Source organism: Diadema setosum, chromosome 19, assembly GCF_964275005.1.
Source record: "Diadema setosum chromosome 19, eeDiaSeto1, whole genome shotgun sequence".
Taxonomy (NCBI): domain Eukaryota; kingdom Metazoa; phylum Echinodermata; class Echinoidea; order Diadematoida; family Diadematidae; genus Diadema; species Diadema setosum.
In genome coordinates this window covers 30,659,447-30,676,950 of record NC_092703.1, presented here as the reverse complement: position 1 = coordinate 30,676,950, position 17,504 = coordinate 30,659,447, and the positions used below count along the sequence as shown (strand labels likewise).

Sequence of the window (17,504 nt, the reverse complement as noted above, 5' to 3'; positions counted from 1 at the left end):
TTTTAGGGCCCAATGTTAAGTTTTTAGGGCGCATTTCGTTTATGGCTCATAACTTTTGATCCCTTTGTCCGTTTGTGACCAAACTTGGATGGAAGATGTCCCTTGGGGAGGTAAAGGTCGTCACATGGACAAAGCTCACAGACAGGGGTCAACAAACTTTTAGGGCCCAATGTTATGTTTTTAGGGCGCGTTTTGATTGTGGCTCATAACTTTTGATCCCTATGTCCGTCTGTGACCAAACTTGGATGATAGATGTCCCTTGGGGAGTTAAAGGTCATCACAAGGTCAAAGGTCACAGAAAGGGGTCAACAAATTTTTAGGGCCCAATGTTATGTTTTTATGGCACGTTTCGATTATGGCTCATTACTTTTGATCCCTTTGTCCGTTTGTGTCCAAACTTGGATAGTAAATGTCCCTTGGGGTGTTGAAGGTCACCACAAGGTCAAAGGTCATAAGCAGGTCAATCAACTTCTGGGAGTTATAAAAAATATTAATTCCTTGTACGCGAATGGGCGAGACACAATTTGGCACTTGCCTTGTTTCTGTACACATCTCCACTTTCCATGATAAAAAGAAGAAAAAATTTGTTAATGCATTTTGACAAAAATCAAGTTCATAAATGTGCAGCGACCCACTGAAGCACGGTCACCAGCAGGTTCACTAAAATGCTACCGCACCTGTGGGCCTGATCCAACTCGAATTTTCTGTGCTTTTTTCTGTGGCTGTTGCTTCTCCACGCACAAATCAGCCCATGAAAACTGAGGTCTGACGTAAAATAAAATCAAAAATCTAAAAATCTAAAAATCTAAAAATAAAATCAGTTCCTAACCTGATTTTGTGCATATATTAATATTCCTCACTGATAGAGTACCGTAGGTGGGTACTGAAATTTTTCTGCAAACTAATCACTTTGTAGGTATTGTGGTTTTACTTTCTTTGTGAATTCCGCTGTCTACCAGCCTTGGGGCACTTTTTGTGGAAGTGCAGACAGCGTGTTGTGAGATATTCAGAGTGAGCTTGCGCACGCATGGGAGGATAGTTCATGGTTTGCATGCTCTTCATTGTGCATCTTTTGGGAAATACTCAGATATGTCAATATTCACCTTGTTTATAGTTCATACTACATTGTAAGTGAAATAAAGTACTGTATAATGGTGAATACATAAAACACTAACACATAGAATAGCAGAAAAACCTAATTGAGCCATGTATCAGTCATTTTTTATGCATTTTTTAAATCTGTACTCTATCATTATGTGATATTGATATCGATCACTGTAACTGGATGGTTTTCAGCAATGCCGCATTCTCAGCACACTGGCGTACCTTTCACGCTCAACAACCACACGATGACACTTTGAAGAACTCCAAAGCAGACAGTGATGTACAATGTACAAAGATGGTCGTTTATTGTCTTGTAAATGAAGTTCACAAGTCTTCCGGTGCGGTGTAAGAGAGTGGGTATCTCCCACTCAATGAGTGACCAATGAATACATGAATGCTCGAATCAACTAACTTCAAAGAACAAGATCATTCTATCTATAATGATTCTGAGGGTGCAGCACATGGTGCTATGGAAAATTTTGTCTACCACCACCTAGCAACACCTAGCAACAACATAATGAATATAATAGCATTTACATGCTCCACCCCTTAATAATTTATGCAAACCATCATCCAATCAGTTGTCGGTTACATGGCAGTAGGCCATGATCATGCCTGTTCAAAAGTGACCATCAGGCTGACCACTAGACTACACTCTACTTTGTCTTAGTGACTGTCCACTACCACCTGGCTGGTCATGATGGAAAATCCCATAGATGAGTTAAATGTGTGGTGTTTCTCCCTCCTCTCCGGGACTAGCATCCTCCCCAAAACTTTCCATAAGTTTCCCCAGACTCAACATTTCTTACATATTTATTTGTAACAGTTTGTACTGGGGAAACAGCCGAAACTTTCCACAAATTTCCGAAGACTCAACATTTTCTTTGTATTTCTTTACACTGTATATAATGGTTTGCGAACTCAACATTTTCTTTGTACGATCTCTTTATATTATGGTTTGCAAAGGGGAAGACAGTTTTCTGCTGAATGATCACCTTTTATACCATAGAGCCAATATGGCGGCTGCAGTATTGATGCACTAACTATGCTGTACAATTAAATGTCATCCTTTCAAATGGCCGATATTCAGTATCATCAATTTGTAGTGAATGTGTGACACTGGATTGATCCACTTGCTCTGTCACAATCACTCAATATGTCTGTACAAAGTACTAAACCTCATTCACTGACTGCTACTAAAGAAGCTTCTACAGTCTTGTGTTGCAGTACTGTATATGATCATGGAGAATCTGTGAAGAAACAATTTATTAAGGTGCTGTACCTTTACTTCTGCTTGTCAATAGCTGTTGTGGTTCTGTGGATAAGACTATCAACTGTCACTCACAAGAGTCACGACGGGAAGGTCCACCTCCCTGCTCACAAAGTCCCTGATCCAAAGCCCATGGCTGCAATGGCTTTGCCGCTTGGCAAAGCACTTTTAAATCTAATATCTTATTGTCATCAGACCCATGGTTACTTGCTTCATACGTATGTAAGCATTCATACATGTACCTGTAGCTTCCTTAATGGTCACGGAAACAAAAGTGAGTCAAATCAAATCAAATCAAATTATATTGAAAGACAGCATTTCTGTTACTGGAGACAATATTTCTGAGATTGTGATTTTGCCAGTCACCAGCATATTAGCTAAAGTTGTATAAATTATGAATGTTGCATTATTCAAATTACATGTATGTATATGTGATTAAAGGGGCATTCCGGACGATTTTCATAATTTCACATCATGTAGTACATAAATCAACAGCTTCATGTATAGATTTGTAGAATTTATTGTGGTTCTTGAGCAGAGAAACAGTACTTTCAAAAACCTTAAACAAATTACACTGAACAAAGATGATGACATAGGAGCCTCACATATCTCAGAAATGTAGCAGTGTCATTCCATTACAATACCGCATGCTTGCAAGCTCACCTGTGTGTAATCTATGCATGCCTTCTTCTTTTGTGCTGCTTCCTTGAGCCACATCTCATGCATTCTTATGGTGAGGCTGCCATGTCATCATCCTTGTTCATTGCAATTTGTTATAAACTTCGAAAACATTCTTATTTTTCATCCCAGTCAAGTCCTGAAACTCTGTACCCAGTATAAGTAATTTACATATGTTCAAATGTAAAAATTTGAAAATCATCCGGAGGTCTCCTTTAACACATGTACGTACAGTCTATACAAACTTATGCATTTTGTGTGACTCAGTATGAGAATGTACACATGTCAACTCCTGTTCAAATGCAGAAATACTACATTTAAACTGCAAATAGTAAAACACATTTTGCCTTACAAAGAGTTTTCTCATACACTTTATATGTGATGTTGTACTGATTTATTTAAAAAAATAATCAGAAATTCCTATGTGATGTTTGTTTTCCCATGCCTCACAAATAAGTAAAGACACACACACACACACACACACACACACACACACAAGCAGCATGGATTTTGAACCACCACAAACAGTAACAATTTGAGGCATTTGTTTTTTAATCAGAATAAGTCAGAATATTATTTGAAGTATGCACCAGATAGAATGATTCACAGCTTAAAAATGCAAACATCTCACACTTAACTGCTCTCTGAACTTGGCATGTCTCTATGGATCTATTGTACACCAGAATGCTGTAATAATGTGTGTACCTGTGTGTATTCATCCCCCTTTCTTTTGTGATAGACCTAACAATGCTGCAGTACCGGTAATCATTGCTATACCTCACAGTGTGTTAGCTACAACGTAGAATAGACCACATTGCCAAGGACGTTGGACAGTGTGTACAATGCTATGTGGTTTTCTCTGCCAATCATCACTACACAAAGAGTTAAAAGGGAGATTGGATTGCAAGGGAATGAATTGTTAGCCTTGATGCATGGACAGCATCTGTAGAGGGAAGCGAACTAATATTTGTCCTTTTTTAAACGAGTAAACAAAGTGGTTAGCAAATTACAGTCCTGTACGTGCAAGGAATGTTTGATTAAGGGAGTATGCTGCAGTGACCCTGTCAGATCACCACTAAAGAAAGAGAAGAAAAAAATAAGTCTTCATCTACTATAGATTATAAAGCAAGGCATGCATGCACGTGTACAAATAACATGTAAATCTGGTTGCTCTGTGTGGCTTTGAATGCCCATAGTACAGTAGATGAAGATGGAACACTACTTCAATTTACAATATACCTACAATACTGTAGGTGCATACTGTACACAGTGTATACTGTGATCTTATACTGGTGTGAAGATTGGTAGAGGAGGTACAATATGGATGTGAACCACCTAGTTTTCCACAAGAGATAAACAGATACCATGCAGATAGAGGGAGAGAGAGAGAGAGAGTGAGAAAGAGAGAGAGGGAGAGAGAGTGAGGGATAGAGACTCCCTAATTGAAGTTATGTTGTCATCAGCAGAAACATGAAGTGTGAATATTTCCTGTTGTATTCAAATGCTAATTTATGTACTGTACACACATACATGTGGACAGGAAAATCAAGATCTAGTGAATGGCAATATATGAGATTGCATCAGTGTGTTTACACTCTAATACAGAAATCTAGGGTACTTTGGTTGGACTGCATTTTGAGAGACTGTGAGTATATCTGAGGTAGATGTAGACTTACTGTTTGTGGAACGTTGAATTGATCACTTTCATTCAAATAGATCTATATCATACATTGTAGGTTTTGCTGCAGTTTAATATTCCTGCTAAAGCAGCATAGATTGAAACATCATATTGTATTAGTTTTCCAGTTGATAATGAATTAAACTTGCGACCAAATTGTTATGAATATAGATGTTAGGAATGAATACAAATCATTAAAGATTATAAATGTTTCAATGATACATTGTTCATTTTAATGAATTACAAGAAAATGTCACTTCCCACCAGAAAATTTTCCCTTTAAGATGGTGTACACGTGAACATTGTCTGAGGCAATCATTCAGACTGATGCAGTTAACCCGTTCCTTCCGCAATTCTTTGAGTGTCTTAAATGCTCCCAAACGAGATTCTTTTTTGCCCGTCGACAGAGAATGGACAGGTTGGTAATCCACCTGAGTGAAAGCAGTCAGGCGGTGCATGTATTCCCTTTCCACGGTCAACTACATGTGCCAGTGAACAATGAAAACATTGATTGAGTGCAAGGTATGAATAGAGCGTGCGCTGATGGGCTCACAGACTCTTTTGTTCTACAAAAAATGGGCACTTGAATGGGATGACTTGGGGTCAGCAAACACAAAAATCTACTCGAGCTCAACTTCGATTGCTATGTACATGTTCATACGAGTTTTATAGCAAAGCAGGCGCAAACTAAAAAAAAAAAGGAAATGCTGTGATATACACATTTTTCCAAAAGAAAGAGAACATATGGTGATAGAATGAACTCTTATCTTTTTATCAAACCCATTTTACTGGGCATTACAACACAAAGAAACATGAATTTAGGCCCCCGAAAGTAGACACTCTTATCTTCATCTTGGGAACCTGGTATATGTATACCAGGTTCCCGTATATCAGTTGCTCCCATGGGAACCTGGTATACCAGGTTCCCATAAGGAACGGGTTAATTTTGTTCAGGAAGTATTGCTTCAAGTTAAAATGACTGCTCTGTACATAATGTATTTCATGAGCTCTCTGCATAAGATAGCGGCAGCTTGATACCATTTTGACATTTCTTTTTTCAACTCAAATGAATTTATTAGGAATTTTCTGCATTGAATATTATATATATATTTATTATTACAAATGAAAAATACAGTCATTTCTTTTTATTTTCAAGACAATAAGACATACAGTGTGTACATCTGAACATAATTGAGATATACGTGTACAGATTGAAGAAAATAATAAAAGAGAACACGTTAATTGGGAACCTCTCAGGATATAGTGAATCAAATGATCTGACTGAATTATGGCACATGTATTGGGAGTGTGAATGCAGAAGACTGTTGTCAAGTAAGCATATCTTCAAGATAAGACAGCCTTAAAAAGAGAAGAAAAAAGAAAATGGGCGAAACATACATCATGTATATCAAAAGCAAAGGAAAATTTTGATACAATTTGATACAAAATTTTGATACAATATTGACAATTTTGACCAAAGTTCAAATTTATAATATGTGTGAGTCGGCATGCATAAGAAATTACCTGCCATCAGATATTGCGCCATGTTTACAAAAACAGCTGATTATTCAATGTTACATGTCAACCCACATGCACAAAGTGTATTGGTAATATTCCAGTGTTTGAGAATTTGAGGAGTTGCAAGTACTCAAAGCATTGGGTTGGTGTTACACCAAGAAATACAAAGCGCTTGAAATGTGAGAAGTGGTGAAGTGGTCCATGAAAGAAAATGAGTTTAATAGCCATACAGTGCATGTAATTTGTATCACGTTGCAGCGCAATTTCTCTAGCCTCGATCAGGAAACTGACATGACTGCGTGAGTGACATTTAACATGAAAAGTTAAATTGAATGAAGGTCATTCACGTGGAAAGATCTAAATAGATTTATTTTGTTGGCTAGCCAGACAGACTTGAGAGATAGCAGAAGAGGAGAGGACAGAGAATTTGATGTGTGTTATTGAAGGTTGGTTCTTGCAGCATGGTGAGATGGTATCTTATATAAATATACACATGCTTGAGTTTTGTCATTTATTTTTAGTTTCTTCCTATTATTTGAAAAGCCATACGTGCAGAATTCACTTCCTTTTAGAACTCAGCACAAGTACACAAGGTGTACCAAGCAGCCACCAACAAATAATATATTTCAATAAGAGATCTGAATAATATTGATTTTCAGAATATTCATTACACGTGTCATGTTCACGTTTAAATGCTGTCAGCATGTCATCTTTCCTCTACTCTCGTTTAAATGCACTTGGCCGGCACACAGTCTATGTGTGTGTGCCAATGTGTAAAGTGCAATTTGCACGGCAAACGTTTCAGATGGCACACGACACTGCCCCAATGTTTGGTTATGTAAGGTGACGTACGTCTGTGTTTTCAGTGGATGCTGTTTGTTTAGAAGTTTGATTGACTAGGAAAGAGAGGAGATAATTGCTTGTATGCCATCTCTTGGGAAGGGTGTTCATTTTTAATGGGCTGAACCCTTGGTACCAACATGTACGGGATTCAGTGTGCAGTAATTCATTTGAAGATCTTGGTCTCTCTCTCTCTCTCATGACAGGTTTTATTAAAAAATCATCTAGCTGGACCTGTCGCACGGAATATTTCGTTACAAAATTGGTCATTTCGTCGACAAAATGACCGTCTCGTTAACAAAATTATCATTTCGTGGACGAAATGTTCATTTAGTTACAAAATGTCATTTCGTTACACAATAATCATTTCATCGACGAAATGACTGATTTCATAACGACATATTCCATGCGACACTTGGCGCTCCCATGGTTTTTGTCCATGGTTTAAACCATGGTTTCATTTATACCACCTTTGTGAATTCGGGCCCACATGTCTGGAGGTGACATCACAAATTTAGCGAAAGAGCATCACAAGAAGTGTACCAAATCATGTGTTATGACAATGGATATAAGGAATATGAAATAAAAGCATACATACTGTACGGCAGTTGTGATGTGCTTTTAAAGCTTCATGTATTGCATACAGTCAACCTTGAATGTAGCACGCTTCACCTGTTCAGATTATCTTCAGGAAAAGTTTCGATTGCCCTGGTAGTGTTTGTGAGAAATTTGGCAATCCTTGAGATTGGCACTGTACGGATCAGCTGCATTTTGATATGAGTTCTGGTTAGACACAAATTGAAATCTTGCAGTTACAGCAACCAAATATTAACAGACATCTGCTTTCTCAATCCCTTATCACCTGAGGATGAGTTACAGTAGAAGGCATTTAAAGGGAAAGTTCATCCTGATACTACATTGTATGAAAACAGACAAATTAGAGAAGTAGATTGCTGAAAATTTTGAGAAAAATCAGACACATTGAGACTCGCCAAAATATGTAAGAAAACAACTGAAAAACTAACTCTATGTCAATCGTGAATACACTCCTTTTTTGTTCCAAGAATTAGGGTTGGAATTTTTTTTTTTTTTTTGTAGTCTGAATAAATTCTCTGGAAATCTATAGTATTGCTTCCCCTTTACATCATAGGGATGTTTCCAGTTCTATTTTTCTGAGGAAAGATCTGAATTTACATGTACAATGTACATTGTACCAACCTCTACAATGTACCAGTAGATGAAAGGAATCTAATTTTCAAGGTTGCAAAAGGGACACACAAACTTTAAAAGGAAGACAAAATATGTGTAGTCACACAATCTGTCTTCCATACTTACTGAACCTTTGAGACACCCACAGTGTGTCAAAAAGCTGATCATGAATGTCAAATGTCGTCGTGTAAATAGTGCTTTCTAGACATATCGGTATTGAGACACCACCTCCACTTCTACCACATCCCGTTGGGCATTTGTGTGAGTTTTTTTCATCTGTAGAGCCCTACATGAAAAGAATAAGACTACAATTGAATGTTTTACCTATATTGTCTTTTTTAAACCCCTTCATACAAGGTACATACATGTACAGTATGTATGTTAATGACTAATTGTATCATAATTTTATGTGGTGCATTTGAGACCAGCCAGAAATTATGTTATACTGTACATGTGCTGTACTTATATTTACAGTATAATGTTTATATCTCTTTTGAAGTGTATGCTGGATATGTTTAGCTCTATACCTTAGTCAGACTTGCCATCTACAAGCTGTAGCTTCTATTGCCCAATTACAGTAAAATCAGAAATATTAAAGGCACGAAGTTTTCACAAAATGCCACTGGCATATTAATTCATATCTATGAAAAATGTAAACAAGAACTGTTGTGTGCATTTTGTTTTTTGTGAATCTTGGCTGCTTACGAAATTGGCGAAAATTTGTTGTATTACAGTAACAGTTCCGGTGGTTGCACAATACTGAGGCACTAGAGAAGCCACCAAAGTTCTTCTACTGGTAATTTATGTCCAATTTTAACCCAAAATCACCGTGATTCTTGACTTCATGAACTGGAAATATTCAGCTTTAGGCCCTACTCTTTCTGCAGACGGCGTAAGCCACAAACTATGACCAAAATGTGATAGTTGCAATTGAAAATTGTGAGCAGTTGTCAATTTGTAGTCGTAATGCAGTTTTCCTACCTACTTACAGTGTACGCTTGTAGTTGTGGACCTTGTCCTGAGGCAAGTCATTTGATGCCCCTTTCAGGTGATGGTGTTGTAATCATAGCTTTGCCACATTATTTTGGATGTTTTTCCCCCACCACTCTTTGTGAAATTTGACACTCCATGCCTCCATCGTGCTTATTTCATAATCTCTCCTCAAGGGATATTGAAGCTGCTTCCTCTCTAACTTGACCCTGTCTCTTAAAGCCGTTTCTGCTATGTCGGTCTTACTATCCACATGAGTATATTATCCACACACCCTCCTACAACATACACACACACACACACACACACACACACACTGCAGCTGATGAAGAAACCGTCTGTATACATTTTCATATTTGCTCTATCATAGTTTTCATATACAACTGTATTGTACAAGTGCAGAGTTTCATACAGTATAATAAATGTCAATGAAACAAGAGTATGATGCTGTGTGGTATTCCCATTTGTGGTTCATTGTTTATTTTAAATGGTTATTGGTTCTGTTTTGGGTTTTTTGTTGTTGTTTTTGGGGGGCAAATTTCTGAAACTGATTGTGCAGGGAGTGAAAATAGAATTAAAGTGAAAACTGACCTACCTGTAATTTAAGAAATTTTGATTGTTGGAATCATTGATAAAGTAATTTGCATTGTAACATATCATCCTAGGGGCAGTTTATGATATCAAGCATTGTTTCAATAACATTTACATTCATATCAAATGATCATAAATACATTATAGTTGTCGTGTTGTCCCATCGTTCATGACTTATCTCCTATTTTTGTTTCTTCATGTCTCCACTTGTAGCATGCTTGGAGAAAGGTGGTAAATGTACATGTACGTACATGCATCTATACACATGGAACCAATTAGCAGTGACCACAGACTGTCAACCATCCTGGGTTCATCATCAGCGTCACATGACCGGGCCTGCATCTATCTGGAGATTTCATCTCAGTGACACCACATATTCGTGCCGAGAAAAGAGGGGCGGAGACCAGAAAACAACAGAAAAAATAGAGCTCATTGTGCTGGCTCTAAGATACCTGTAGCATCCTTAATTGGCTGTGCCATCCTACAGGTGCCTGCTTGCGGGATCCTGGATAATTCCCTGAGATCATCGCAGATTCCCAGCATCTCGCCGAGAGAACAGTAGTGTGATAACACCTGTGGAGGAAGAGAAAGGTGGCGCATAGAGCAAACCGTGAGATGGTGGCTCGTTGAAATCCTCTGCTCTGGTGAAAGCATTTTTACTGTGACTAAGGATAATGCGCTTCAAGAGATCAAATGATTTACAATTTCAGTGAGCTGATGTCAGCACCCCACAATAACCTTGTCCTGCAGAACTACAAGGAACATCCTATATTCACACATAATTCTGTGCACCTTCTCCTGCAACTGGACACTGAAGCAATATAATGCCTTGTCCTACATTTTGAATGTGTGGGCAGACAGCTTAGTAATTGTTACACCAAGTTCGTCAGTTGTGGGCACGTGTGCAGTGATTACGGCGAGAAGCCATTGATGGCACAGCATTTTTGCAAGTTTCATTAAGGAGAGGCTTTTGTAGAGATCATAAGAAACAGGAACTTTTTTGAAAACAAGTGAAGATGAACAGGTTTTACATGTAGCTTGAATCATTTTCAACGTGATGAGTAAACTATAATGTAATGGCTTGTTAGAAGTAAAGAATAGACACACACATGTGTATGCCCTGTTGTATTTCATCATGCATTCCAAGACATGTATGATATGCTGTCCAACCAAATATAGCCATCACTATGAATTTTGCCAACACCACCAAAAAATGACCTGCTGAATGCTTTGGCTTTCTTTCTATGTGTTACAGCTAGTTGTAGGATGCAAGTTTAGAGACGGAGAGAAAATAAAGAGACCAGTTTGTGTAGTGCATGGCAACATAATGTACTGACATATCATTAACCAGTAAAATACGGAGGCAGAGTCAAAATATGTTGCCCATTTTTAATATGCATCACTTTGGAGAGCCAGCATGTATTTGTTGTTGTTCTCAAAACTTTCTTCTCAAAAAATATATCCTGCAGATTTTTGCTTTTTAGTGTTACACAAGGAATGCTGAAGACAAGCACATGTTTTTCTCTCCTCAGAAGGAAAAAAAAAAAAGAAAGCCTTTCACTGGAAAAAATAATGGAATATTGTCAAACTTGTTTACAACCATAAATTGTCCTTGTTACATCACACCCAACAAATGATAATTTCCCCTGTACCTGACTAACTCTAGTCTAATGCACAAGCTGCTGTTGTTGGGTTTGTTTGTTTGTTTTTTTGGTGGTTGTTTTTCAATGTCACATTATACTCAGTGATGTGTTGACGCTAATTAGCAAGCGTTATTGCACATGCCTTTGTATGATGTTACATTGGGTTTTTTTACATTGGAGTCATTCCAGATAATTAGACCCTTTTCTTTTCCTTTTTTTTTTTCTTTTGCTTTCTAAGCAACTCTGAGCTTCATCCTCTCTGTAGCAAATTAGAGAGCAGGAAAAGTAAAAAGCAAATGGCACACGATTAGGCAACGCCTGGTTAGTCCTTGTCATTAAGAGTGGGCTAGATTTTCACTTCAGCCAAATAAGTGTTGTGTTTTTTTACTGCAGATATGTAAAATCTTTAATACGGTAAACAGGCAATCAGATGTGTCCATTGTGTTTGGCAAATTGATGAAAATCTATTGTGCACCAACCTTGGTATCATGGGGAAGAGAGAATCATGCCACAATGTCTTATTGAAAAACAACTCTGATATTTTCCAACCTATAGAAATTGTTATTGCTGTTGTTGTCGTAGGAAGGTATACATCATGCAACGTCAAATAGACTGAGGTTTTGCCTGCTCTAACACTATAAATTTTTTTGTGTGCTCCTGTATCATTTCATCAAACTATACATAGAATTGGTTTATGTAATTCACAAATGCCTTCTTGTGCTAAGCACCTCGGTCCGCCATTTAGGTTAGCTGAGGCGGTATTGATTTAGGGCCAATCCAGGTGTATGCCAGAATTCAGAGCTAAATATGAGCAAAAACATAGCTTGTCAACTCAGCATTTGTACAGTATTGATTGTGTCAGTACTGGCATACTGTGCAGTGATATTTTCAGCGAGATATATAGCACAGAGTTAGTAACAGCACAGGTTTGTAACAGCGACGCACAAAGTGCTGAGGAGGTTGTGCAAGAAGAAGGTGCATGTAAAATACATGTGTGAAAGATGACTAGAGTCTGAGGACAGGCCCATGAGCACTGTGCGTTATGCAAGTGAAGAGCACTTGAGTCATGATGGGCTGTGCCATGATCTCGTTATCTTTGTTGATTTGTCGCAGAGGAGTGTGGAAGTGTTCATGAAGGGTTTTTACTTGATGCAGACACTGGGCTGTGCGCATCCTACCTTGCCCACTCGTGATCAAGATGTCTGCTGAGAAAGTCGTGCAGTTTTCATCATAGTTTTCAAACAAATCAAGGGAGATGCCCACTCTTACATCACCAGCAGCACCGAGGAGGATCCTCTGCTTTATTTGACGTCTCCGATGCTGAAGCGTACGTTTGTGCAATGTGACACCACGTAATGACGCTGATTACAACTCAAGTGATAATGCTGCAACTCCCATGCAACTCAAGATAAGTGATGTACACCAGGGTAGAGCCTAACACTGCCGTGTTTTGCCAGATGAATTGGTGTGAAGCCATGTAGTTCTTGCCGCTGCGTCCAATGATTGCAAAGGAATGAGCCAGATTTGCGACAGCCTATTCCCTGGTGAGAGCCCTGTCGGAAGATCAGTTCCGCTGCATGCCATGGAAATGAGCACACATTCAACCACGTTTGCGATATCACTGATGACGAGGGGCACATTTGAAGTAGCGGAGGAGTGGAGGATGTCTGTTAGCAATGTGTCCAATCAGACATCACCCTCAGACCATCCTCCTATGGGACTGGGGGCAGTGGTGCCACTGGGCATTTTGATGGTAACCATGATCTTCTTTGCAGTGCTGGGTAACAGCATTGTGTGCCTAATCGTCTACCAGAAGCCGGCCATGAGATCTGCCATCAACCTGCTCCTGGCAAACCTGGCCTTCGCAGACATCATGGTCGCCGTCACATGCATGCCCTTCACTTTCATCTCGCTGATTAATGGCGAATGGATATTCGAGAACGTCATGTGTAAGATCACCGCCCTCCTCTACTTTTTCTTTGTCATCGAGTCCACGCTTATTCTTGCCACGATATCTGTGGACCGCTACTTTATCATCGTCCACCGCAAGGACAAACTGAACCCCAATCGGGCAAAGGTCCTAATCCTCCTTTCCTGGTTGTGCAGCTTTTTGGTGGCCTTTCCGCCTATCGTCGGGTGGGGGCAGTTCGCCTATCCGAAAGGTCCTGGACCTCCGCAGTGCTGGATTGAAACTGACGGACCAGCTGATAAGGTGTACTACATATTCCTAATGCTGGCGGTGTTCTTCATTCCATTTACCGCCATGCTCTTCTCATACTTCTTCATCCTCAACACCGTCAGGCGGAACTCGCTGCGGATTCAGAATCACCCGGAGTCGCTGAGCATTAGCCAGGCCACGAAGCTGGGGCTCGCTGGACTTCATAGACCCTCACGTGTCAATGTGGACATGAGTTTTAAGACGCGAGCCTTCACCACTATACTGTTGTTATTTATTGTGTTTGTCATATGTTGGGCGCCCTACGCCATCAGTGGACTTGTGTACCACTTTTCTGAGAACAAAGGAACTGTCGTCATGCACACGATTATCCTCTGGCTGACGTACCTGAACTCTGCGTTCAATCCTATTATATACTGCTGGCGCATCAAAAAGTTTCGCGAGGCATGCCGTGAGCTCGCGCCGAAGACGTTCAAACTCTTGCCGCATTTACCTGGCCGGACCAGGCGCCGAATACGGCCAAGTGCAATGTACGAGTGTAATCAACAGTCGTCAGTTTGACCAAAAGCAGTGACTGAAAGTGTACTTGTGTACGTGTTAAGTATTAATGTTCCACGAGGCACAATGATCTAAATCCAATACCAAAGTAGGTAGTCTAGTTTTTAAGCTGGAAAGTTTGATGTCTGTCAATGATATAGTTTGTGTAGATGTGCTTTAATCGAAGTCAGAATGCAACTGTTAGTTTTCTAGAAGTGTACCCATGTGCAGTGTGCTCAAATGTAATTGCAACTCATAGACAAGAAATATTTTCAACCTCTCTTACTCACATAAGTGCGTGCCAATCAAGTTAATGTTATTCAGCCTTGTTATGTCTTGCAAATTTGCAAGAGTGATTTGGTATAGATCTATGTTAGATTAGCACCCGTACATATAAACATATATAAATGTCTGGAATACGAAGACTCCATTCTAAAGCTAAGTTGGCCCAAAGATGAAAACAAGTATGCAATTGAATGAAGTTTTAATTATTGGGTCATATTAAATCCTGTGTGCTACCTTTGAACAAGGGACACAAGCTACCTTGCATGTACGTACAATTTTGTACAATGTTCACTTCCAGATTCTATTGTAACAGTGTACAGGTGCACACCCAAGCTTCTGTGTTAACACCTTTATACACTATCTACAGTACTGTACATACTATTTCATGCTGACAGAGCTGTGTGCAAATTGTTTAAATGTTCAGAACACCAATATTGAGTGTATTTTGTGAAGTAATGTTGTGGTTCTATGACCAACAGTCATGTACATGTAAATCACAAGGTTCCCTGTTCAAACCTCATCAATGTGGTGTACTGAGATTAGCAAGTAGCACCATTACAAAAAGTCTACACGCGAACGGTGACAAACAGATAATGAGCTATGACGTAGATCCGTCATTTGCATACCACCTGTCACAGTGCGTTGAGCGTTAAAGAATAATACATATTCATGATGCAAGCACGCGCCACAAATGCTACGTTGAGCAAATATATTAATTTATTGATTAAATCTAAATAGTAATAACGACACGCGCACCTATTGTCACGTCATGAATTTGCATACGCGCTAAGTCACGATCACGCATTGACCCGATGCAACCTCGTAAGGCCAATGACATTTAGCCAATCAGCATAGCGTATTCAAGTGAGAAGCAGGCAATTGCTTTAGTGTATGAACATATTGGTGGGTTATTCACTCGGGGCTAAACTGACATGGTTTATGAATATTGAAAAGGTACCGATGGCGAAGTTTCACGAAATTTCTCCAAACTCAGTATGAATACACGTGAGTATTTGCTGCAACTTACTAGGCAGGTGCATTGTACAAATACAACAGGTATGGCAGTAAAATAACCCTCCCAAAATGGCCTTCAGGCTCACAGTTGGCACACCGCACTGTCAATGTAAAATTGCGTGTTGTCGTAGAGCTGATTGCGTTTGAGTGAGAAATGGCACCTAATTTTCAACTCGAAAGGTACCGATGTAGAATTTTCACAAAACTCTACAAATGAGGTATATAGAGCAAGCTTGAAATCTAGATTTTCATAAAAACCAAGTGCATTTAAACGAAAAGACATATTCTGGGAGGTATGAGTTCGTAAAGTCGAGAGTCCGTGTAAATGTCCTATACCTGATTGTGCGCTCTGCGCGGTGCATTTAAAAACGCTCGTTTCCTATGGAGGATGTCACCACACTTTTTGTAATGAGAGGCAAAAAAAAAAAAGTACAGAAAGAAGAAAAAATGATGGTGTTACATTTCCGTCTGTATAAATTAATATTTTTCCCTCTCCCCTCCCTCCCCCGTCCCTCCCCCCTTCCCCTCCCCTATCCTCGTCCCCCCCCCCCCTCATCCCCTCCCCTAATATGAGAGGTAAAATGCACAGAGCATTTGAAAACCAATTGATAGAAAAAGTAACAATGAAAAATAAACGATGATATCACATTTCTTCTTGAATGAAGATATGGCACAAGATATCGTAATTGGGCTTCTTCAGCTACTTCGTGCCATTGCTCTGATTTTGTTGGTATTTTCTGATAATTGCTGTCTTTCAGTTTTAGCTTTTGGAACAGATTATTCACTCACTGTCAAAATAATACCCTTTTGTTAAAGGTGGAAAAATGTCTTTGTTGTGTAATTTTTTGTTTTATGCCATGATTGATACATCTTTTCTGTGTGATAAGCTCTGTTCAGCCACTGTTTACTCTGTGTTACAATGTATATGTTTTGCTGCAAAGTATGAAGTACTACATAAGATTACAGCACACCTCTGACCAATTTTGCATGTTATTTGGGACCAATTTGAATGTGCATCATTTCACTTCATATTTTGTCATCTTCTTCTGCATTCCTGAATTGATAAATCCTCTCTTGTCCAAAAAAATGCATTCCGAATTTCTTCTTTTTTTTTCATTTCACTTTATTTATTGTTTATGCATGGTACAAATAAACAAATCTCGTTAGAAAAGATACACATTGATTCATCAAATAAGCTAGATGTGTCTGACTTTACCGTTAGCTCATCTTAAAAGTGTATCTGTACACCATGAACATAAAAGAGACGAGTTTTGGAAGAGGCAATCCACCACACTGCATTTGTGTGGTGGCTTGCTGTAGCGGCAGTAACATGCGAAGATGAACTTTTATAGCCCTTGTTCTTGTTTTTATGTCACCACCCCATGGGGTGCCAGAGGGATCTGTTCCTGAAACTGATGTAGCTTTAACTTCATTTTAGAATATCCATGATCATATTCAGGTAGGCAGATATCATTACACAATTACTTATGAGGTTTTTTTTTTTTTTTTTTTTTATGACTGTATATATGATAAAATGAGAGACAAGCCCAAACAGTCAAGGATTTTGGCTAGTGATTAGTGTCTATTGTTGATAATCACCTTCCACCTGGTTACTTTCATACAGTCATATTCAGATGTGTACCTTATTAATGTTGTTAGAGTTTGTTTTGATGTTGTTACGTGGAGTCAACCATAGACATTGTAGTTGCCTGTTATCATGGGATTTACTTGCACTTTTTTTTTTTTTTTTTTGCTTCATGTGCCCTACATACACAGTAAATGCTTACACCAGGGCCCCATTATTAAAAGATATACTGTAAAAGTGGATATTTTCGTGCGACTGATTTTTCATGCTCAATAGGGTTAGAAGAGTTATGTGTGTTTTTAATTTTGCAGAATCAAGACGTCAACTACTGGAACATATGACAAGCAGAAATATTTGCATGCTTTTATTTTTGCGCTAGTTTCCGG

The 17,504-nt window shown here is 38.9% G+C and overlaps 1 protein-coding gene across 1 annotated transcript; it reads left to right on the top strand.

Annotated features, from left to right (window-relative positions):
• The first annotated feature begins 12,689 nt into the window (after nt 1–12,689).
• Nucleotides 12,690–14,258, top strand: LOC140243021 (high-affinity lysophosphatidic acid receptor-like). Its single transcript, XM_072322762.1, has one exon. It carries the CDS (start codon nt 13,035–13,037, stop codon nt 14,256–14,258), a length of 1,224 nt encoding a protein of 407 aa, XP_072178863.1. The 5' UTR covers nt 12,690–13,034.
• The last annotated feature ends 3,246 nt before the right edge of the window (nt 14,259–17,504 follow it).